This window comes from Equus caballus, chromosome 24 (assembly GCF_041296265.1).
Source record: "Equus caballus isolate H_3958 breed thoroughbred chromosome 24, TB-T2T, whole genome shotgun sequence".
NCBI lineage: Eukaryota > Metazoa > Chordata > Mammalia > Perissodactyla > Equidae > Equus > Equus caballus.
Window position 1 is genome coordinate 26514381 of NC_091707.1, and position 25818 is coordinate 26540198.

The 25818-nt window shown below is 34.9% G+C and overlaps 1 protein-coding gene across 4 annotated transcripts in view; it reads left to right on the forward strand.

Annotated features, from left to right (window-relative positions):
• The window catches only part of PALS1 (protein associated with LIN7 1, MAGUK p55 family member), a 96287-nt gene that overhangs the window by 45845 nt on the left and 24624 nt on the right, over positions 1-25818 (forward strand). For all 4 annotated transcript variants that reach the window (XM_023627951.2, XM_023627950.2, XM_070249646.1 and 1 more), the window contains exons 4-8: positions 9957-10165; positions 19759-19836; positions 20697-20843; positions 22094-22255; positions 23729-23806. In XM_023627951.2, coding sequence (XP_023483719.1) covers positions 9957-10165; positions 19759-19836; positions 20697-20843; positions 22094-22255; positions 23729-23806 — 674 coding nt within the window. The remainder of the gene's footprint in view (positions 1-9956; positions 10166-19758; positions 19837-20696; positions 20844-22093; positions 22256-23728; positions 23807-25818) is intronic.

The window sequence follows — 25818 nt, forward strand, 5'->3', positions numbered from 1 at the left end:
AATTAGTTCATTTTTTAAAATAAATTTACTGTTTTGTTTTTTTTTTTGAGGAAGATTAGCCCTGAGCTAACATCTGCTGCCAATCTTCCTCTTTTTGCTGAGGAAGACTGGCCCTGAGCTAACATCCATGCCCATCTTCCTCTACTTTATATGTGGGATGCCTACCACAGCATGGCTTGCCAAGCTGTGCTGTGTCCGCACCCGGGATCCAAACTGGCTAACCCCAGGGCACTGAAGCAGAATGTGTGCACTTAACCGCTGCACCACCCAGCCGGCTCCTGAATTTACTCTTTTTAAGTGTACATATTCATGAGATTTTACCAGTCACAAGATTGTGTAACCATCACCACTGTGTACTTCCATAGTGTTTTCATTACCCTAAAAAGAAGCTCTGCCCATTAGCAATCACTCCCTATTCTCCTTTCTGCCTAACCCCTGACAACCCTAATCTGCTTTCTGTCTGTACATTTGTTTATTTGGGACATTTCACATAACTGAATCATGTAGTATATGGCCTTTTGTGACTGGCTTTTTTTTTCATATAGCGTCATGGTTTCAAGGTTCATAGGTGTTGTAGCATTAACCAGTACTTCTTTCCTTTTTATGGCTGAATAATATTCCACTGAATGAACATACCACATTTTGTTTATCTATTCATCTGTTCATGGAACACTTGGGTTGTTTTCGCCTTTTGGCTATTGTGGATAGTGCTGTTATGAATATTCATTTGTATGTTTTTGTTTGAACACCTGTTTTCAGTTCTTTTAGATGTGTACCTAGGAGTGGAATTGCTGAGTCACATGGTAATTCTGTGTTTAACTTATTAAGGAACTGCCATATCTTCTGTAGCATCTGCACTCTTTTATATTCTCACCCAGCATTGTGTGAGTGTTCCAGTTTCTCTGCATCTTAACTTCTACTTGTTATTATATGTCTTTTTAATTTCAGCCATCCTATCAACCAGTAATTTTGTTAAGGACTAGAATAAAATAGAAAATACTAAATTATATTGTATTGCACGTAAGTATTCATAAACCTTCTTTTTGTTGTTTTTTTTTAAAGATTGGCACCTGGGCTAACATCTGTTGCCAGTCTTCTTTTTTCGTTCTTCTTCTTCCCAAAGCCCGCCTTCCCCCAGTACATGGTTGTATACTGTAGTTATGAGTGCCTCTGGTTGTGGCATGTGGGACGCCACCTCAGCATTGCCTGATGAGCAGTGCCATGTCCATGCCCAGGATCCGAACTGGCGAAACCCTGGGCCACTGAAGCAGAGCACACGAACTTAACCACTCGGCCATGGGGCCAGCCCCTGTAAATCTTTTATTTCACATAGGTATGTGTGTACTGAGTTGAGAAATAAAATATATTTTTTTAATGGACTGCCAACAAAAGTTAGAGAAATATTATCCTAAAAAATCTACTAATTTTGTAGAAAGGCCCAGAGACTTGAGGTGAATTGGCCAGTGACATATAATACAATTAGTAAGTGCTCAAGCCATAAGTAGAACTCAGGTATTCTGACTTCACATTTGGGGCTTTTTTCCTCTCTCACCAAACTCCTTTCAGTTTCGTCCAGAGAAAAATCATGAAGCTTTTGTACTTGATTGACTAATAGTCACTTCAATGACAGTTTTCCATCGTCTCATCATATGTAGGGGTAAGATTTTTGTTCTGCTGTCTGTTTCAACTTTCTTTGCTTATATACTTATCTAGTATTTGTGTTTAATTTGTAACCCAGTTTGTTAATGAGTAATTTACTGTTCAGGATCTTTCATCAGCTTCTGACTATTTTTAATAAATTCATTTTGACCTAGTTAGCTGAAAACGAAAGTTTAGAGATCTGAATTTTATGTTCTTAAATTTAAAAAGAAAAGACCACTCCTATTTAATTGAAGATTTTCTGAAAGAACATTCTGATTTTGATTGAACAGGTAGATGTAGTGGAAGCTGACATAATTTCCTCATACTCAATAATGTTAGTTCCTCATCTGAATATTCAATTTGATTGTACAGTTTAGGGGAAAAGAGGAAATTAAAAAGTTTCAGAAAAAAAGTCATAAAGTTAGTTGAAATCTAGAAATTGTGGACGATAGGTCAAAAGAATTGGCATTGTTTAAACAATGAAATGGAAGAATCTTAGTGCTAGAATAGATCTCTAGAAACTCTCTGTTTTCATGTGGGGTAAATGATAGCAATAAGTAAAAATAAGCAAAGCTAATCCAGGGCAGGTGGTTATCCATTGTTCTGAAAGATCTGCAGAGATGGAGATTCCTCAGCTTCTTTGGGTAATTTTATTTACCCTTATAGCCAAAAAATTCTCCCTTATGGCTACCCAGAGTCTTGGGTGTTTGAAGATAGAATTTTCAGATAGAGCAACTCGGTGATTGCTTTCTTTTGCCTATTTTAGAGTCTTCATTCTTTTATGTTTTAGCCTGCCAGGTGAGGGCCAAAGAGAAAGGAGAGAGTTCAGGGGTGGATTTCTGGACTTACATCTGTGTTTGTATTTATCTGATTAATTGTATCCCAAAGCCAAATGTAAGTGATTTTTTCTTACTTTTAGATAATATATCCTTTCTTTTAACATAAATAATCAAGATTTAAGTGTTGTATGAAATGTTAGAGAAGATGATGGGAACTTAAACAGTTTCTACTGAACATCAAATAAAAGGAAATAGATCAAACTACAAGACAAGGAATTTAAACTAGATATAAAGAACTTCCTTGTAGAGAAGTTGTTACAGACTAGAATTTATCACCAAAGCTGGATTTGCTATGCGTACCTCTGCCTTCCCCTCTGCAGAGTGTCCCCATTTCTGCCCTCCCTCCATCCTGCCTTGCTCTGGGACTCTCTTCCTGCCTCAGTACTCTCTTCTTTGTCCACTCCTCACTCTGCACTGTGTCATTCTTTCTCACTAGCCCTGTGATTACCCATTTATCTATTTCTCTGTCCACGTGGTTCTTTCTCCTTGTGTGTGCTATATCTCTGGTATGGGAGTATGGAAGGGGGCCACTGATCTCTGTGTATGGAAAGTCTCTGTTCTCTCTGTATTCTGTCCGTCCGTCCTTGTTTATCTTCATCACTATTACAGAAAAGGGTTCATATTTGACAGAACTGATTTAGTTGCATCTGATTGAATTTTAAAAATTCCCTCTGGAATTGCACAGAATGTTGAAGAACTTAGGTGACTTTTTGTTTAAGTAAAAGATGTAACCTCAATTGCTGCATCAGACAGTGCAACATTTCTTTAGGTGTGTAGAAAATTAACTATTCTTAAATAATATGTATTTGTAAAGTGGTTCTAAAGATGTACCACAGAGGGAAAGGCTTCTTTTTTTAAACCTACACCTAGGAGCTGGCCGTGTGGTATAGTGGTTAAGTTTGGCCTGCTCCGCTTTGGCAGCCCTGGTTCATGGGTTCAGATCCCAGGCACAGACCTACACCACTTGTCAACCATGCTGTGGTGGCAACCTACATATAAAATGGAGGAAGACTGGCACAGATTAGCTCAGGGCTAATCTTCCTCAAGCAAAAAACAGAGGAAGATGGGCAACAGATGTTAGCTCAGGGCTAATCTTCCTCAGCTGAAAAATAAATAAAAATAAACCTAAAACTAAATATTCTGACCTTTGAAATTAAGAATTTTTATTCAAAACTAAAATATGAATGAGAACATATTAATGAGAATCGCTGAGTTAATGTTGCCAACAATTATTTTCATTATGACATCATACTTAATATCAAAGAAAAGACCCTTTGTCAGAATTCCATTCAGAATTTTCTAATAAAGAATTGAGAAAAGGGCCAGCCCCGGTAGCCTAGCAGTTAAGTTCAGCACACTTTGCTTTGGTGGCCCAGGTTCAGTCTCCAGGTCTGGACCTGTACCACTCATCTGTGGCCATCCTGTCCCAGCGGCTCATATACAAAAAGGAAGATTGGCAACAGATGTTAGCTCAGGGCGAATCTTCCTCAGCAAAACAAACAAACAAAAAAACTGAGTAAAGACAGTGCACTCATTTCATTTATCATAATTAGTATTTTAAAACTAATGCCATAGGTATTTGTTCCTTTCTTTGTGACCTTAAAACTGTTACTGGGCAGAGGCAGCATCATTTTTAATGTCCTTTACATTGATAAACTTACTTGTAAATACATACTAACTTCATCAGAGGGTTTGTATCATTTAGTGTTTCGTATTTTTTCTTAAATATTCATTTGTTTCAGCTACATATGGTTTAGTTCATCTCTTCTTTAATGAAGTTTTTAAAACTCTTCTGAGTGTCTGGTAACTTAATCTGTTTTACTTGTTCATTAAACATTCTTAATGGAAACATTTGAACCTGAAGGATGAGAGTACTTTGGGCAGCTTTCCTGCCTAAGAATGCTCTTTGGGAACTTTCCCAGCTAAATAAGTCGTGAAAGCAGGTGGAATGGAATGGAATTTATCTGAAACTGTCCATCTAAATCATAGTTATCACTTTTGCTCCACTACTTGGTTACCCAGGCTAGTGCAACACTATCAAAGATGCTTTACAACATTTCTCAAAAGATTCATAGCCTCTACATTCACAGAAATTGCAGTTTTGGTTTCTTTTGCCAAACTTCCCCCAGTGTACTACCTAACATGCTATTGTAATGTGAGAGTTGAAATAAAATACTCTGAGAAAATATTTAAAGCCTAAGACACTTGGGTAAAATAGCAGAGGTAGAATGCAACAATATTGTAGAAGTGGCATTTGGAGGGTGAGTTAAAACACACATACTGTGTGCATCGTATGTGTGAACATGGCACAACACAGTTCACTAGAGGACGTTCCTCCTGTAGATACACAGTAATATAGCTGGAATGTGTAAGCTTCTCTAACTACTAGTCGGTCTATGTTACGTGCTGCTAGATTGGGCAAAAAGACATCTCAGGACAGCTTTTCCAAAACAGATAAACGATATATCACAGTCAAGCCCTAGAATCTGCAAAAAAATGTTTATCTTATTTTATTCCTTTGGTGTGGCAGAAAAAACACTGCCTTAGAAGTCAAGGAAATGGATTCTTCATCCAGGTGCCATTTTTATGTATGACTTCATTTTTTACATCTGTAGAGATTTGATCTGAGTTATGTATGTCTCACATTTTGGTGGTGTTTTTTGTTTTTCTTTTTAATTGGGAAAAGTTTCTTAGGGTTTTTATGAGGACTAAATAAAATAATGTAGGTGCCTATAAGATAATATTGTTCTATATCTTACTAGTCAGTAATGGCAATGACTAATGTAATTTGGGCCAAATATTTCTAGTTTTTTTAATAATGGTTAGTGATATTTAACTGTAAAAGCTGAGCTTAAGTGCAAGTGATCTCAGCTTAGTCTGGCAGCATTGATTAACGTTTTAAGTCTGGAGTGGAGACAACTCCTAAGAAAAGATAATTTCAGTGAAAACAGCTTTTACTAATTAAACAAGCAAAATGTGAATGGACTTCAGAAAAGCAAGTGAAGTTGTAAAAGATGATAATTAACAAGTTGAAATTGGTCTTTATGCTAACCTAAAAAACTTGAACCTTAAGCCCAGGTAAATTTTTGATATTTCTAGCATCGGTATGGTCCTTAGATTCTCCTAGAACCCATTACTTGTGTAGATAGGTACTGGGTCATCAACCTCTTTGGGACTCAGTTGTATTTTTCTTCTGCTTTACAGCCTTCCTATTCCTATAGATTTTATCTTGGTCCCTGACCTCCTAGGTAAAAGACATTTCCACTTAGACCCAGAGATTTTTTTTTTTTCTGTGAATTTTAAGCTGACCTAGATGGTCTTTACGGCTTAGAAGTCCTTATTATGAACAGAATGACCAGATTTCATCTTTCTTTGGAGCCTGTATTCCTTACCTCAGTTCCTATCAACATGCGAAGCCTGCCTATTTCTTAGAACTTTAAAGCTATCATCCTTTTTGGACTAACCACAAAATTTCCTTTTTCCTGTCTGAGCAGTGTCTCAGCTGTTAACTCATCTCCTGAAATAAAGTCATTGATCTCAAGTTGTCTCTCTCAGTAGCCATTCCTAGTTTAGGTTTCCCTACCTTTCTTTCCCTGGTTTTTCTCACAGGCTTATGACCACAATATCTTATTTATACTTAAAATATTCTAAATATGAAAATTATACGCTGTGTTTATCACAGAAGCAAGAAGAGGACAACGAAAGGAAATAGTTACCAAGGAGGAAATAGAATGGCTGTAAAAAGCAGACACAAAAACTCAATATAGCAGTCAGGGTTGTTTAGAAATTTCTATAGGAGGAAGTATGTTTGAGTACCTTAGACAGTCCCAAATGCATCCTGTCTTAAAATATTACAGTAACTTATGTAAATAAAGCCTTTAAGTCAGTGGTTCTTAACCAGAAAGATACATCATAATCAACTTTAAAAAACATATCTGTATCATTAAAGAAGACACAGGAGAATGATTGTGTTTGAGAGAACTCGGGACATACATATCTTTGTGAATTTTGTTAGTAATTCTCATAAATATTCTTGACTAAAAACGATTGTTCTGATATAGCAAGAAAAGATGAAATTATATTCAGTACGTTCTGCTTAAGACTACAGGAGTATTTATATAATCAATGTAATTACAGTCATTAAGGAAAAGGAAAAAAACTGGTAGAAAAGTGGGCAAAAGATAAGCAGAAAATAGATGTAAGAAGAAATACAAATGAGTATTATTAACCTTGTGGAAATATATTCAACCTCACTACTAGGCAAAAAAATACGCTTTTCCTAACCAGATCACCAAAAAAGAAAAGATTGATAATCTTTAATTTGGTCTGTGTTTTTAGAGGCAGGTACTCAAGTTCATTGTTGTTAGGAGTATGAGTCAGTACGAATCTGGAGGGCAGTTTGGCAATTTGGATCAAAGTTTTAAATGTTTTTATTGTCCAATGAGTAATTTTATCCTAGGAATTTATTCTCAAGGAATTGGAAAATGCAGATTGTGGAACAACATTTACAATCTGACCTGTATGGTTAGATAGACATTAAAAAAATAAAAGGCTGAAAGGCTATATATAGTATAACGAAATTACACCAGTAGTTATAGCTGAAAAGTATGACTACAGATAATTTGTTTTTATAATGTCAGTATTTTGGTGTCCTTGGGGGTGGCTTTGGTACACAGGAGAGATTATGCAGAAATTCCTTTGCCTTTAAAAATTTAAATCTCCCTGGGGTTGAAGATGCACAATAGGGAGATGGTTACCTTCTGGCCTGACTAAAGTTGATTACTGATTTCAGTCAGCAGTGAGAACTGAAGCCCCCGATTTTTCTCATTGCCCTGACAACCAGGCTGAGCCCCTTTAAACAGTTACTAAAATTTTAAACAGCAATCTCATTATCCACTCAGGGGAAACTGTAGTTCCCATAAGGTTGTAGCCAATTACTTTAACTACTTGGTTGGTTTTGTAATTCTTTTTTCTTTTAAGATATTTAAATGTTTTTCCATTTTGCTCTAAAGATACTTTAAGGCTGTTGAATTCTTTATACTCGTAGGGAATTCTTTACACACTTAGGTAATTCTGTGGTAAACTCTGAATTTGATGGAATCTGACATTCCATATTCTTTCTTTTTCTTCTCCCAGCCTTATTGAAGTATAATTAACAAATAAAATTGTATATATCTCAAATATATAGTATGATGATTTGACGTATACATTGTGAAATATTTACAAATTAAGTTAATTAACACATCCATCACCTCACATAGTTCACCTTTTGTATGTGTGTGGTGAGAATGCTTCAGATCAACTCTTTTAGCAAATTTCAAGTATACGGTACAATGTTATTGACTGTAGTCACCATGCTGTACATTAGGTCCTCAGAACTTATGCAGCTTAAAACTGACAGTTTGTACTTTTTGACTAATATCTCCCAATTTTCCATATCTATATTCTGTCTACTCTTGTAGATATCATAGTGGCTTATGGTTAAATTCTGGTTATTTCTCAAGTTTTATTTAGCTCTGGGTCATAACTTCTTAGGTCATTCTAAGGGTAGTCTTGACTTTCTTTTTTTTTTTTTTTTTTGCAATTTTTTGTTGCATTTTAAGTTACTAAAGAGCATGTATATGTTTTATTAGAAGGACTAAAGCTGTTTTAATTTTGTGGAGAAAAGGTAGGGAAACTCAAGAATCAAGAACTATTCAAATCTATAAAAAAAACTTTACTGTTAAGTAGTAGGATATGAGACAAATGTGTAAGTATCAATAGCTTTTCTGCAGACCTTATCTGAAGAAGACTAACAAAAAGACTGAAACCGAGAGTTTTTTTCCCATGTGACTGTGCATAAAACAGTATCCACTGTAAGCTTTTCCCAGACTCATTTACAGGTTTAATATCAGTCAGAATCTCAATAATATTTTTCTTTTTGGAAGAATAGGAAAGAGAGAGTGGGAGGGATCTTGAAAAAATGATTCTGTAGCTCATTTTGAGTAGTCAAGACATTTTTGAAAAAGTAATGAGCACGTACTTGTCATATCAATATGAGTGAAGACTGTAATGCTACTATAGTAAGACATTGTGGTTCTGATAGACCAATAGACTAGAAACAGACCGATGTGTGTAAGAATTTGGTGGTATCGTAAATCAGTGGAAAAGGAAGGATTGTTCAGTAATGGTGTTAGAATAATTGGTTAACCACTTGGAAGAAATGAAATTAAAATTTCCTCTCAAATCTGTACCAAAATAAATTCCAGATGGATTAAAGTTCATTATGAAATAAAAGCCATAAGAAGCTAGGAGAAATGTAGGTAAGTACTTAATGACCAGGGGAAAGAGTTTATAAGCATAGAAACAAGTGAAAGAAATTGCACAGAAAAAGGTGGATCATTCTTAACACATAAGAGTTGAAAACCTCTACAATAAAAGCTACCACAAATGCAATTAACAGACAAATGGAAAAAGTGGAAAACTATTTCCAAAAAATGTGACAAAATGTACACACACACGCACACATCTACCTACTGAGGGGCAGGGAAGAGACAGCCTGTGGTTCTTAACCATTTTGGGATAACCCTCTCCCAGAAAAATGCGTGTGCTGCATATCCACACTAACAGGCACCACACACGCCCACAACTCGCGGTATAATTTTAGGAGACTTACACGTTCCTAAGAGTCTTATGGACTACAAAAGAAGTCTGGTAAATATGAATAAGCTTCAATGTCCCTATTGAAGAATTTGAAGATTTTAAAAAACAGGCATGTTGAATATTGATGAAAATATTGCTAATGGCATGTAAATTAGTAAAAGCTCCCTGGAAAGCTGTTTGGCTTTTAAAATGTCAAAATCTTATCTTCTTTAAAAATTCTATTTCTAGGAATTATTTTAAGGAAACATCAGAATCTCAGACAGATTTTTATGCATCAGTGATCATTATGTACTGAAATGCTTATTATTACCTATAGTAGCAAAATATTGGAAGCAACCTGAATGTTCAACTTTAGTGTAATGGCTATTGTAAATTATAATTTAGTCATGTAATAGAGTATCATGGAGCCATTATATATAATGTTTTTTAAAGACTCTTTGGGTGATATGAGAAAACAATTATAATGTACTATTAAATGAACAAAGGAAATGCCGTAAAATGTTTAAAAAAAGTTGTTTCTAAGCGATGGGACTATTGGTAGTTTTAAATTCCTTTGGTATTCCTCCTCTCCTTTATTTTTATAGTGAGTATGTATTAGTTTTATAATTAAAAACACTTTTGAAAAAATGTTATTTTATTCTGTTGTATAATTTTTAAAGAGAGTTTTACTTAAAAATCAGTGAAATGACAGTGATTTGACACTGAAAAATATGTGCAACTTTTGGTTTTTTTGAAAACTTAAATTGTTATTGGTTCAAGAAATTTTATCTTAAAATACACGTTGAATTAAGACAACAACAATTAATTTTTGGATATCTTTTCCTTCTCCTACAGAAGTGGAAGACTTGTTTTCTTCACTTAAACATATCCAGCATACTTTGGTAGATTCTCAGAGCCAGGAGGATATTTCACTGCTTTTACAACTTGTACAGAATAAAGACTTCCAGAATGCATTTAAGATATACAATGCGGTCACAGTGCACATGAACAAGGCCAGTCCTCCATTTCCTCTTATCTCCAATGCACAAGATCTTGCACAAGAGGTATGTATTCTGAACATCTTGTTGACATATACAGAGGAATTGTTAGGGATGGTAAGGCAGTATTATTGGAAGATACTAATGTGAATATAAGGCTTGTTTGAATTAATTACTGCTGATCACATGTTAATAATTTATTGTGTTAGGAAAATTTGCTGCATGAATTTTATTCTAAAAAATATATATACTTAGTTTAGAGTCAGAGCTCTATTTCCTGAAAAGAGTTTTGTATATAAAATTATAGGTTTGCATAGTAAAAGAAATATTTATCTAAATTACTAAAAGGGAAAGTTTTTAAATGCTTTTAGTGTAGTGTTATTTTAAGCATACATTATAAACTGAGATAATACTGATGAGATAAAATTATATTCGATAATCAGGTATCATGAATATATAACTTCTAAAATTTGCTACCTGTAGGTATTTTCAAATTTTTCCTCTATAAAAAATATATAGAAGGTCCGAAATAATTAAATTTTTATGTACAGTGAGAGGTTTTTTTTGTTAACCTGCTGACTTTTAAGTTCTAGTTTCTGCTGCTTGTTTGATACTCAGTGTTTAATGTGTTCTGCAAACATCTTTTAAATTGAAGTTTTAAAAGCATATAAATAAGCCATTTCCTATTTTGGGGAGTGGACATATTGTCATTATTAGAGGATTTTAAGTTCTTTTGATGTTATAAAAACTAATAATTCTGGAAGTCCATCAAGTAAATCTGTTTCGTTGAACCCAGACACAACACAGAAAATGGGCTAGGGGGAATGGCGGGACTTCCAGAGCTAGAGACCTCTAAAATAGGTTAGGAGGCACTTTTCAGATTAGCACAGAATGTATTGTCTTTATTTAGATCCCTAAGATAGACAGAGATCATATGTGCAAGAGTGGCTGAGAGACGTCTAGTGTTGTCCAGGATAGGAGAGTATTGCCTTAGGACCTGTTCTAGAGAGGAAGTTTTCCATCCGCTAGAGCTTAAAAGAGCTAGTTGAAAGTTATTCTTTATGCTCATTGTTTATTATTATTATTATTTTATTTATTTATTTTTGTGTGTGTGTGAGGAAGCTTGCCCCTGAGCTAACATCTGTTGTTAATCTTTCTCTTTTTGCTTGAGGAAGATTGTCACTGAGCTAACATCTGTGCCAGTCTGCCTTTATTTTTTTTTTTTTGTATGTGGGATGTTGCCACAGCACGTCTCGATGATCCATGTGTAGGTCCAAGCTCAGGATCCGAACCAGCTAGCCCCAGGCCACTGAAGCAGAATGCGCATACTTAACCAGTGGGCTGGCCCCTCATTGGTTATTATGAAAATTAAATATGCAAAATTTTTTATTAAAAAAATCCCTATAGTTTTACTTATCATAGTTCAAATGATTTTTCATAAAATTACTCAGAGAGATTGAAATAACTGACCTTACTTTGATCTTATTTATTCACAAATATAGAGTAACTTTTATTGTGTAGGGCAGGGAGGAATCTGTAATAAATAATTGTTACCATTCTCTTCCCTGTCTTTAGGAGGAAGGTTTGTCCAGTTAGCTTCTGGGCCTTTGTTTTGTTGAATAGAACAACGGGTAGAAAAGATAATGACATAAGCAAGGGAGATCAAAATTGCTCCAATTGAAGAAAGTGACATAGACAACAGAAAGGCTAGAAAGAAAGGATAAAAGAGGCAACATAGCTTAAAGGATTTTAGGAGTTGAGAGAGGGAAAGAACTAGAAGTAGCTAAAGAGTAAATGTTTGGGGAGAGAAAGAAATGGTTGAAAAGGACTTTAGAGAATCAATTTTGAGTATTAGTTTTAGGATAGTTAACACATCCACGTGGTTCACAATTTGAAAAGTACCATATCAAGCAGATTTTCTGAAAGTTTACTTTCACATCCTTACAGTATCTTCAGTAATACTTTGAGAATTGTATTGCTTTGGCGGTGGAGGAATACGTGGTTGATAGTGACCTTGGACTGAGACTGGTCTTAAAATGAGCTCAAAATAGTGAACCTAGTCAGGGCCACAATGTATAGTTGTGTTGCGTTGTGAATGATTTCTCCGGGAGTTGTGCATGCCCAACTGTGTGGCAGCCCTGACTTACAGTACCTAACACTTAAGAAAAGTACGTATTCAGAGCTCATCAAAGAAGGGTGTTAAATCTGATAATAAAATTCTAGAGGTTAAATGGACTCACTGTCTTTATTTTATAGCTGGAAAAACCTTAGCAATCACCTAATTCAACCCTTCTGTTTTGTATTTCTGAATATTTCGGTCAGGTGAGGTTTTGTGCCTGGCATAAAACTAGGTTGCTCATGTGCCCATTGCCTAATGTTTTGCTTTCTAGCATTTATAATTCCAGCTATTTTAATATGCGGTATTTAAAAGAAGAAATTACCTCATGCTTCAGGTGTATCATTTTTCAATGGAAATTTAAGTAAGTAAAAAAACAACTCAAGGAATTTAGTGAAAGAATATTAGGAAGTGTTTTTTTTATGGTTTAAAATATCAGTTAAACATTAAATATTATATAGTAGATAATAAAGCTTCTGAAAACTTTAAATATTGAGATCCAGATTAAATCTTTGACAGTCTAGGATATTTATTAATAAATGCAAAACAAGTTTTTGGTCATTAAAGTACTTTTATCAAGGAAAGGTTGAGAACTTGGATTTCATTTAGTAACTTTTGTTTATTCAGTAAAAATGCAAGCCAACAAACTAGGAAATGGTATTTGATTTTTTTATTTTGAGATATTGAGGTATATATGTGTATATGTGTATAAATATATATGTATGACAAAAACTTGTATCCAAAAGAACTCTTGCAAATTAGTAAGAAAAGGTCTGCACAGTTTTTAAAAAATGGGGGCCAGCCCCATGGCCGAGTGGTTAAGTTCGGGTGCTCCACTTTGGCAGACCAGGGTTTTGCTGGTTCAGATCCTGGGCGCAGACATGACACCGCTCATCAGCCCAGGCTGAGGTGGTGTCCCACATGCCACAACTAGAAGGACTCACAACTGAAATATACAACTATGAACTGGGGGGATTTGGCGAGAAAAAGCAGAAAAAAATAAAAAAGAAGATTGGCAACAGTTGTTAGCTCAGGTGCCAATGTAAAAAAAAAAAAAAAAAATGGGCAAAGGACTTGAACAGACACTTCACAAAAAGAGAAAATCCAAATGGCCAATATGCATGAAAAGGTGTTCAGCATCATTAGCTAACAGAGAAATGCAAATTAAAACAAATGAGATGCCACTGCGTAGACACCAGAATGAGTAAAATTAAAAAAAAAAAAAGACTGGCAATATCAGATGTTGGTGAACTTACGGAGCAGCTGAAATTCTCATATGTTGCTGGTGGAGTATAAATTGGTACTCCCACTTTGGAAAATGTTTGGCAGTATCTACTAAAGCTAATGTACCTATATTCCCTGACCCAGCAATTCCACTTCTGGTATGCACCTGAGAGAAATAAAAACCATATCCACAAAAAGGCTTAAGCACAAAGGTTCATAGCAGCTAGATAGTAGTTAGAAACTAGAAACAACTGGGTGTCCATCAACCAGTGAAAGTTGAGTCAGGCTATCACTGGAAGAACAATGAGTAAACAATTGCAGTCTAATGAGAAATACTATGATGGGAGTATGAGACAGATGCCAAGAGCATGATGAGATGTGCCTACTTGTGTGTGTGGGGTGGGGGTTGGTGGTCAGAGTGATGGGAGGAAAGAAGAAACAGAAGAAGATTTAATTTGCCAAACCTTAACAGATGATTGGGAATTTACCAGGAAGCTCAAGAAAGAGGAAAAGCCATTCCGTTGGCAAAGGGTACAAAGACGGTAGTGACTGAGAAAGCCTGTTGTATTTCTTGAACAATGAGTAAGGATATGAACAATGAGATAGGATATGATCTTAAAAGATAGAATCCAGATCCTGAAGGCCAGATAAGCCATATAATTAAGTTTAAATTTATCGTATGATGGATCCATGTTGGTAAATATTTTTAAGTAATTAATTTACATGAATAGATGAAGGGAGAAAGCCATATGATCAACTTGTTGCAGAAAAGACATCTGAAAGAAATTCAGTATGTTTCCCTTGATGATGAAAATTTTTAGAAAGCCTGGCAGTTTGTTAACTTGGTAAAGAATAATATCAGAAACCAAAAGGGAGCATCTTACCTAATGGTGAAACACCAACACATTGCTTTTTAAGCCTGGATTAAGACAAAACATCTACAGACTCTCACCACTAGTATTCAGCATTTTTGTGGAGGTGGCTAGCTAGTGAAATAAAACAGGAAAAAGTAATGAAATATAAAGTTGTAGGGGAACAGGGAAAATATATGAATTTGTTTCTAATTTGAATACGTTGAATAGTTACTTTGAAGAACAAAAACCTTGATTCATTTGATACTCAACATGATTCCCATTAAAATATAGATATAATTTTTACACATACAAACAGATACCCTATTTAAACATGCACGTAAGAGATATTGGAAGAAAGAATTATTAACAAGGCTATCTCTGGGTGGTGGATAGATAGGTAATTTTTTTATTTAGCTGTTTACATGCTTCTCAAATTTAATACAAAAAAATCGTTCTAAAGAAAAGTTTTAAGCAAGAAATTTAATCTGTAAGTGATTCTGGAGCTACTGACGAGTTTTAAAGAAGAGTTTGATATAAACAGGCTTCTAATTTAAAGGATTATTCTGATAACATTGTTGAAGATGTGTGAGGTCAAGAATGGAGGCATAGAGTATGGAGGCTATTGTCTGGATGTAAGATTTGAGTAACTGTTGAACATGAAGTGAAGAAATATTTAAATAGAAAATTAATAGGACATATGTCCCTATGTGGAGAATAAAAGTAAAGGAGACGTCAAGGATGACTTCCTGCCCTCTTTTCTTTTTATTGAATTCATCAGACATTCAATAGTGTTTGCCAGGCATTTTGCCAGTAGCTGGATACAAAGCTGAATAAGATACAGTTCCATTTTTCAATGAGTTCAGTCTAGTGGGGAAACAGTTCCATCAACAATTTTAAATCAAATGTGTTCAGACTTAGGAGTATATGTTATCTAGGCAAATAGAATAAGGCAATTCAGGTAGCTGGGACAGCGAGCATAATCACAGTAATTGTAGGGAGACAGCATAGTATATGCAGGGAACAATAAGAAGTGTCCAGCTGGACCAAAAAGGTTAAGGCATGAAGAATGCCAGAGGTAGGGTTGGAAAAGAGGCAAGAATCAGATGATGCTAAAGAGCTGGGACTTTGTCCTGTAAGTGAGAGAGCCAATGAGAACTAGAATGGGTATATATCTGTTTTAGAATTGAGAAGAATATTTAGTGATACAGAAAAAAATATTTTAATAATTAGTATTAAATTGAAATAGTTAAAAAATATTGTTATAAAACAGTATGAATAGCATTTTCTCATTTTGGTAAAAGTAAGTGTAAAGGATGGATACCTAGAGACTTTCTCATAGTTTTGAGGTTATGGGTGTGTTTTTTGGTAACCACGGTATTGAATATAATTTATGTACACTTAAAATGGGTGTGTTTTATTGTATAATTCAATATGTTTTGACACATGTATACCCCTGTGTAATCTACCACCACAATCAAGTTATGGAAGCATCTGTGACCCCACAAAGCTCCCTCATGGCCCTTTGCAGACAATAACTGTCTCCCTCCCACTCCCCAGGCCCTAGGTATCCACTGATCTGTTTTCTGTTTTGACAAATTTGCCTTTTCTGGACATTTCATATAAATGGAATAAGGTAATAGTGTAGTCTTTTGTGTCTGACTCCTTTTGCTCAGCAAAATATTTTTCAGATTTGTCCATGTGTTACATGTATCAGCAGTTTGTAACTTCCTGCCAGTAGTATTCCATTGTATGAATAGCCTGGTTTGTTCAATCATTCATCCATTGATGAATATTTGGGTTCTTTCCTGTTTATCATTCTAGCAGATATGTAATGATCTCTCATTTTACTTTGCATTTCCGTATGAGTATTTTTTTATAGACTGTTTCCCTATCTCCTTTGGTAAAATATCTTGTCAGATCTTTCTACCAATTTGAAAATCAGATTGTCATACTGAGTTGTAAGAGTTGTTAATATATTTAGTTACAAGTCCTTCTGTTAGATATATCTCATGGTGAATATTTTGGTAAAAACAAATATAAGAATACAGGAGGATATATACCGAATGATTATCCCTAGGTTTGGGGATTACAATGACTTTTATTTTTTTCTTTTTGATTATCTGTTCTCTGATTTTTCACATTTCACATATACCATTTCTACAATTTAAAACGTTTGTTTAAAAATGAAAAAGGAGGGGCTGGCCCCGTGGCTGAGTGGTTAAGTTCACGCGCTCCGCTGCAGGCGGCCCAGTGTTTTGTTGGTTCGAATCCTGGGCGCGGACATGGCACTGCTCATCAGACCACGCTGAGGCAGCGTCCCACATGCCACAACTAGAAGGACCCACAACAAAATATAGAACTATGTACCGGAGGGCTTTGAGGAGAAAGATAAAATCTTTAAAAAAAAAAAAATGAAAAAGGAGTTTCACTCTGAAGGAAAATAGAGAAAAGCAGTATAGGTAGAGAAGAGTACAAGATCAGGAGAGAGTATTTTCTTTTTAAAGATAGGACATTAGGGCGTTTTTATAGGCCAATGGAAAGAAGCCAGTATCATGTAAGAATATCCTTTTCATTCTTCAGGCCTTTGTAGAAGTTGCTGATGATGTCTCTTGACACTAAAATAGGTAACATCTGGATTAATTGGGTAGGGAAATAAACACTTAACAGGAGTTCTAATTTTCTTTAGAAGGGGAAACGTCAGAAATGTTTAGGAACTGATTTAAAAGTAAAAGTAGGAGGGACCGGCCCCGTCGCTGAGTGATTAAGTTTGTGCACTTTGCTTCGGTGGCCCGGGCTTTCGCCGCTTTGGATCCTGGGCTCAGACATGGCACCGCTCATCAAGCTATGCTGAGGCGGCGTCCCACATAGCACAACCAGAGGCAGTCCCAACTAGAATATACAACTATAGGGAGAAGAAGAAATAAAAAAAAAAGAAGATTGGCAACAGATGTTAGGTGCCAATCATTAAAAAAAAATTAAAAAGTAGGAAGAAAAGGTACACAAAATTATTAGTGAGTTGACTTGGTACATTTTGTACACCCTTGGTTCATTTTTAATCCAAAATTTTCTTCTCCCTCAGAATTTCTTTCTCCAGCTATCAAAAGGTGTATGATCAGGGATTATAAATTTCATTTAAATTAACCCAGATTAGGTATATTTTAAAAAGAAAAGCACCCTATTTTAAAAATCAACATTTAATTACCTGTAGTTTTGGATTATTGAACTTGCCCATTAGTAAGGCTTTAAAGGAATTCTTGAAGAAGATAATAATTGCTATGTCATCTTGCTCATACATATTCTTTTTGTTGTTACTGCCATGGAGTCATTTCCCACTCCAAGCAACTCTGTGTACAGCAGAGTGGAACCCTGCTGGGTCTTTTTACACCATCCTCTCACCTTCTCTCACTATATCAGACAGTGCTTTGCTGCTATTCATAGAATTTTCATGGCCGGTTTTTTCAGATGAGTGGCCAGGTCCTCTTCCTAGTCTGTCTTAGTCTGGAAGCTCTGCTGAAACCTGTCCACCATGGGTGACCCTGCTGGTATTTGAAATACCAGTGGCATAGCTTTCAGCGTCACAAACTGCAGCCACCACAGTGTGACAGCTGACAGACGGGTGGTGTGGTTCGCTGACTGGGAAATGAACCCAGGCCTTGGTAGTGAGACAGCACCGAATCTTAACTACTAGACCACCAGTTTATACACACAGAACTGTACAATTAGAAACATGTTTTTCGAGGTACCAAAACCAGAGGTCAGGCTGGTTTTGGTACTGCCATCGCTTTGATTCACTTGTAGTCAAATTGGTTAATCCCAAAGTTAGTATCTCTTAGGTTTGATAGAGGAATTAGTAATGATTTAAAATAGCCACAAAAGGTACCAGCGACTTACTGGATTCCTGTTTTAATCATGAATTACTTTTATAAAAAATTCTATTATAAATGAATTTACTTCTGTATGTTTTCATTAATGGTAATTTTGGTTTTGTTGTCAGCATTATTGCAAAGTACTCTTTTTGGTGGTTGAGATTGGTAGTAGAAAAGGAAAGAAAATCAGAGGTATTAACATTGAGAACATACATGTTATAATCTTTGGGGGAAAGTAGTCTACAGAGCAAAATTTGTACCTTTAAGTATTTATGGTAGAAGAAAAAAGACTGAAAATAAATGAACTGAACATACAGCTCAAGTGATTAGAAATTGAAAAGAAACTAAAGCAGAAGAAAGGAATTAGATTATTTAAATGGAAAGAACAATAGATTTAACATTATAAGCTGGTCCTTTGAAAAGTACAAGAATATAAAGAAACCTTTGACAAGTTAGATGAAGGAAAAAATACCAATAACATTAGAAAAGAAAACAGGAATGTAGACACGGGAGATTAAAAATTATGATACAGTTACAGCTTTATGTCACTAAATGTGAAAGTAGGTGTTTTTTTTGAGAAAATGTAAATTGCCAAAAGTGACGTAAGAAAAGATAGTCAAAAAAGTAGACCAGTAACTATAGATAAAGTTGAAGGTTAGTCAGAAGTCTGCCCCTAAAAAACCTACCAGGCCCAGATGATTTTATGTACAAGCTCTATCAAAACATTAAAGAACATGTAATTCTTACGTTTAACACTGTTTGAGCATGTGAATATGGACTATTTCCCAACTCATTGTATTAGGATAGTATAACCTAGATATTAAAACCAGAGAGTAGTTTTGTAAAACACTGTACTCGACCACACTCACCAAGTATACGCCAATCCAATTTATGAACATTAATGTAGAAATCTTAAAATATGAATAATTCACGTCTAGAAATATACTAAAGTAATTTATTGTGTTAGGTACTGTGCTAAGCAGTTTATATGGATTATCTCATCTTTTAAGAACATATGGTAGGTGCCATTCTACAGATAAGGAAACAAAGGCTAAAAAAATTCATCATAATCAAATGGAATTTACCCTAGGAATGTAAGAATGGCTCAACTTCAGGAAATTCTTTAATGTAATTCACTATAGTGTGGTGGTTATTCCATTATTCTCATATACATTTATTGTTAGTCTGTAACTTTAAAGTGTTACCTCTGATTTAAAATATAGTTAGACAAATGCATGATTAAAAAACTATAGGATAGCAAGAACTGTTTGTCTCCCCTTTTGTAATCATTATTAGTCTATTTTATAGTATGTTGGGAGAAACCTTTAATAGGAAATAGTTCATTTATAGGCATAAATACCAAAATCTTATCTAGTGTTTTTTTTTAAATAAAGAATACTGTTGTTAACCATGGTAAGATTGAAAACTGAGGACAAATATTCTTTTTTTTCTTATAATTCTTTTTAGTGCTTTTTCTTCCTTACAGGTAGTTTTTATGATTTTAAATTGTACCTCTTTTTTTTTTTTTTTAATACCTTTATAGATACTGGTGATACTTCCTATAACCTAGGAAGAAAAATCTTTCTTTTTGTTTCTTAGGTACAAACTGTTTTGAAGCCAGTCCACCAGAAGGAAGGACAAGAATTAACTACTTTGCTGAATGCTCCACATATTCAGGTAGAAAATGGACAGAACATTATATATGTGGTTTCTTTTCAGCATTCGAAGTCTCTTTGGGCTAGACGAGACCTCAAACATTATCTAACCTGTTTTGATTATTTACAGCTTCCAGTGCAAAATAGTTACTATTGTTGGATCATATATTTTCATATTTAAAATTAACCACATTATTTTTGAAACAACTTCTTATTCTTTGTAGAAATTCCTCCCTTTTTTGGTTATGTTTTCCATAAATTTTAATTATCTATGGTGTTAGGCCTTTAAATTGATTTTGTTTCTATGAAGTTTTTTTTTATTGAAGTACAGGTGACATACAGTATCCTCTTAGTTTCAGTTGTACATCATAGTGATGTGATATTTATATACATTATGAAATGATTGCCACAATAAGTCTAATTACCATTGTCACCATACAAAGTTATTACGGTATTATTAATTGTATTCCCTGTGCTGTCCACTGTATCCTTATGACTTATTTTATAACTAGAATCTTGACCTCTTAATCTCCTTCATCTATTTTGCCTACACCCCAACCCCACCCCCTCTGGTAACCACCAGTTTGTTTCCTGTGTCTATGAGTTTTTATGAAGTTTAATAAGCGTTTTAAACTTTCATAACCCATCCCAGAGTATGCCCTGCCATACCCAACATGTCTTTAGTTATTATTAGTTATAAAAGATACAGGGTTTCTTCTGTACTTCAGTTGGAAAGTTTGGAAATGGATCTAAATATAATTAATTATAGCACTTCTTTTAAAGGTTTAATGATAGAATACTATGTTCATGATTAGGTTAAAATCTCTCTACAGAAATAAATCCTGCTTTTATTGTAAGTACTTTGTATTTCTTTTGAAACAGGCACTTTTACTAGCCCATGATAAGGTTGCAGAGCAGGAAATGCAGCTAGAGCCCATTGCAGATGAGAGAGTTTATGAGAGCATTGGCCAGTATGGAGGAGAAACTGTAAAGATAGTTCGTATAGAAAAGGCTCGGGATATTCCCTTGGTAAGTGCTCCGCATCTCTGTTCTGAGATCCTTTCTACACGGGGATCTTGTGTATGGCAGACAGTTGAAGATCTCTTTGCATTTCTGGTAGTTTTTCTCTTTTGTGGTTAGTTTGTTGGAATTCTTTTATGTTTTTGCTCATAGGCCTTATTCAGTTGAGAAAAAACTTTTTCATAATCTTTTCTCACCTGTAATTTGATGAAAATAATAGCTTATGAAATAATTGTTGAGGAATAACGAAGGGACAAGTAATCTGCTTTATTATTCTTCCAGCTTTCTTTTTTAAACAATAATTAGAAATTCTGATATTTTCATTCAGTTAAATCTATTGAAACAAACACAGTTACATACTCCACATATAATTAGAAGTATGCATTCCTTAATGTTAATATTTGTTTTATAGTTTTATATGTAAAACTTTTTCAGTCTCATTTCTTGGTCTGCTATCATGGCCTTAATTTTCTTTCCTTTATTTTCAGAGAAATATTCTTGAATCCTGATGTCTCAAATTGCGTCTTGAATAGTGTAGTACTTGAAATAGGGATCATATTTTATGGGCAGCTAATGTAACTGGGTTTTTTCCCCACCAAAAAAAAATGAATTGGGAGAGTTATGACAAAATTTTAACATAAAAGTTTAGGAGAAAAACGTTACAACTTGGTCTACTTTCAAGTTTTTTCTTCATTTCGTATTTCCATTTTTTGAGCATATATATTTCAGTTGTGCTTCCAATTTGTGTAATAAATATTAACGTTTAATATATTTTAGTGTGAATTGTATGTAGCTATAGTATTAAACATTTGAATAAGCAGCTAGATTAGTATTCATCCCTTCATCATATTTTGAATTTTAAAAAAGGACTTTCATAGTTATAAGTCATGTTCATTAATTATGCCTAAATATAGTATAACTATTTGAATAGCATCCAGCCTGTAGAGAACAAATTTGATTAGAGGTCTTCACATTGTTTTTAAGCAAGTGCATTTTTCTGCTTTAGTATGCTTCAAAAGTCTGCTTGATTTTAGAATTCTAATGAATGGAATGTTTCTGAATCAGAAAATGTTGTGGGGAAAATGATCGGCTTTCAAACCTAATTACCATGATTACTCTAGCTGCGTAAGTAAATTTTTTCTCAAGATAACTGAAGGCTAGAATTGTTGAATAGAAAAAAATAAGAATTTAAAAATGGAGAAATGTTTAACAAAAAAATTGCATTTTTATTTTAAAATTAGATATTGAATTATTTTTAGGGTGCTACAGTTCGTAATGAAATGGATTCTGTCATCATTAGTCGGATAGTAAAAGGAGGTGCTGCAGAGAAAAGTGGTCTCTTACATGAAGGAGATGAAGTTCTGGAGATTAATGGCATTGAAATTCGGGGTAAAGATGTCAATGAGGTTTTTGACTTATTGGTAAGTTGACACAGAAGAATAATGGATATGTTCTTAAAAGCTGTTTTCTTTGTTATTAGACTTCAGAATAAAATATTTTAAAAATAATTGTTAAGAGCACTAGACAATTTCTAGCCTAATTTTCACGTTATAATTGTTTCCAGTATTTATTAGAGTTTTATTTTGGGGTGGGTACCACTAATTATTTTTATTTTGAGCTTTATTACTTGTTTTATTTGCCTCTGAAATCACTAATATAACACATTAATTCATTCAGTTTATATTTATTGAATGCCTACTATGTGCTAGCCACTAGGGAAACAGTAACAGTCTGTGCCCTCATGATTTTTATGTTGATTTTATTTTTTTATTATCTGTAATTGATTGTTGTTTCCTTAACAGTATTAGATAATAGCAACGGTGTAGTTCTGCCGTGTCCAGTATAATAGCTACTAGCTATATGCCCTACTTATTTCAATTTAAATTAAGGAAAATTTAAAATTCAGTTCCTCATTCATGCTAGCTGCTTTTCAGGGTCTCAAGAGCAGTATGTTGCTAATGGCTACCATATTATGGTGTAGGTATAGATAATTTCCATCATCCTAGAAAGTTATGTTGGACAGGGCTGGTATAATCAGGAAGCCATTTACAGTGAACTTTTGAGGGCAGTTTATGATCAGTTTGTATATACCCAGAAACTAGGTTTATGTTCTTATTTATTTAGCATCAATTGTTACAATAGAATTTCTTCAGTATGTTAATGTCTGTTGAAGAATCTGGAAAACAACCTCACATCCTTATTTTCACCCAATCCCATTCATTACTTTCGTAGAACAAAGTGCCAGTGGTGATCATTTTTAGCCCTTGTTTTATTGGCTGCTATCTCTAGGTTGAGCACCGTTCCCTGCTGTCTCAGGACCAGAAGTTGTGGTTAGTGTCTGGGCGGGAGGTGGCTGAACAAGGCAGTCAGTCGGTGGTGTACTAGGAAATAATAATGAACCTAGTAAGACTATGCAATTAAAACAAAGAATGGATGGCAGAGACGAGGCATCTGGGAAGTGAGAATATTTGTGTATTTGCATCCTTTTCTAATCCTAGTCACAATTATTATTTCAAGTTCTGCTGTATTAAAATCAATGTATGTCAGAGTCGATAACCAGAATTGTAATAGCAGTGTGGTATCTTCCAACCCTTCACTGTAGAATCTTCCTAAACTTAAACTGAATGGAAGACAAAAACCCAAGACTTATGGGCTGAGTGGCTTTTCCCATGGACCGGAATTGCGGAATGCCATACTCCTGGGTAGCTCTAATATAATGAAGTCCATGAAAGGGATAATTTGTGCTTCCTGATGAAATGGGATTCATCTTTACCAATTTTTTTTAAGTCCCCTAGGGTTCCAGAATAGTCCAGTTTAGGGAATGTTGATCATAAGGTCATGTAATGATTTTCATAAATACGTATTTTTAAAATAACCTTATCTTTCTGTTACAGTCTGATATGCATGGTACTTTGACATTTGTTCTGATTCCCAGTCAACAGATCAAGCCTCCCCCCGCCAAGGAAACAGTAGTAAGTGATTCTTGATGTTTATTTATTGTCTGATGGCTACTGTTTCCTTTTTTTTTTAAGTAGGAATTTTTGTTTTTTAGAGTAGTTTTAGGTTCACAGCAAAATTGAGCAGAAAGTAAAGGGTTCCCACATACTTCCTGCCCCCACAATGCACAATCTCCCCCACTATCAACATCCTGCACCACAGAGGTACATTTTTTATATCAATGAATTGATGGTTTCATTATTACCCAAAGTTCATAGTTTACATTAGGATTCACTTTCGGTGTTGTACAGCCTGTAGGTTTTGACAAATGTATAATTCACGCATCCACCATTGTATCGTACAGAATAGTTTCACTGCCCTAAAAATCTTTTGTGTTCTGCCTGTTCATCTTTTCCTGCCTCCTAACCCTTGGCAACCACTGATCTCCATAGTTTTGCTTTTTCCAGCATGTCCTATATTTGGAATCATAGAGTATGTAGCCTTTTCACACTGGCTTTTTTTCACTAGTGATAAGCATTTAAGTTTTCTCCATATCTTTTCGTAGCTCATTTCTATTTAGTGCTGAATAATATTGCATTATCTATATATAAAACAGCTTATCCTCTCACTCACTGAAGGACATCTTGGTTTCCTCCAAGTTTCAGAGTTATGAATAAAGCTGCTATAAACATCCCTGTGCAGGTTTTCATGTGGACATGAATTTTCAACTCATTTGGGAAATACCAAGGAATTGAAAATTTATGTCCATGAGAAAAGTTGCATACGGTGTTTATTGTTTGAGTATCAGAAATGTCACTCTAAATATTTCTTGCATTCAAGTAGAAACAGGTAAATTCAGTAGTTTTTATTTAAATAAATATGAAATATCAATATTTCAAACTTAGTAAACTCTGAAAAGAAGTAGAAAATACTTGTCTCAGAATTTTTGTGGCTTGTAACATTGAGCTTTGTCTTTTTCTGTTGTTATAGGTGGGTTTATTAAACTTAAACATACTTAGTGTAGGGGAAAAGAGTGCTTTTACAAACTATACACAACTCTTATTCTAGAACGCGTATTGCTCTTTATGGTAAACGTTTACCAACTAGCTATATTAAAAGACAGACTTCATTACCAAATGACCCAGCAGTTCCACTCCTAGATAGAGAACATACTCCACTCCAAGGGAACAGAGAGCATACATGCTCATAGACTGTATGGGAAAGTTCGTACCAGCCTTATTCATACTAGCCAGAAAGTAGAAACAACCCAGATGCTCGCCAGCTGATGAATGGAAAACAAAATATGGTATATCCATAGAATGGGATATTATTTGGTAATAAAAAGGAATAAAGTACTGATATATGCCACAACATGGATAAACCTTGAAAACATTATGCTAAGTGAAAGAAGCCAGTCACAAAAGCCGTGTATTGGTGCATTTATATGAGATGTCCAGATGAGGGGAATCCATAGAGGCAGACAGTAGATTAGTAGTTAAGAGGGGCAGAGTTAGGGGGAGTAGGGCTGATCTCTAATCAGCTTGGGGCTTCTTTTTGAGGGGATAAAAATGTTCTAAAATTGTTTGTGGTTGCACAACTCTGAATTCACTAAAAATCATCCAATTCTGTACATGGGTGACTTGTATGTGAATTATATCTCAGTGAGGCTGTTAAAGAATGATAGACCTAAGGAGCTGGCCTGGTGGTGTAGTGGTTAAGTTCAGCACGCTCTGCTTCGGTGGCCTGGGTCCTCAGGTTTGGATCCCAGGTGTGGACCTGTGTCACTCATCAAGCCACGCTGTGGCGGTGCCCCACATACAAAATAGGAAAATTGGCACTGATATTAGCTCAGGGCCAATCTTCCTCAAGCAAAAAGAGGAAGATTGGCAACAGATGTTATTTCAAGGCCAGTCTTACTCACCAAAAAGAAAAAAAAAAGACAGACTTCAAAGTGGTGGATTAATATGGAAACCTGATGTATTGCATCTGTTCTTATTCTTAGCTTTTATAAAAGCATAGCAGTTTGGAAGAGAACACAGATTCACTT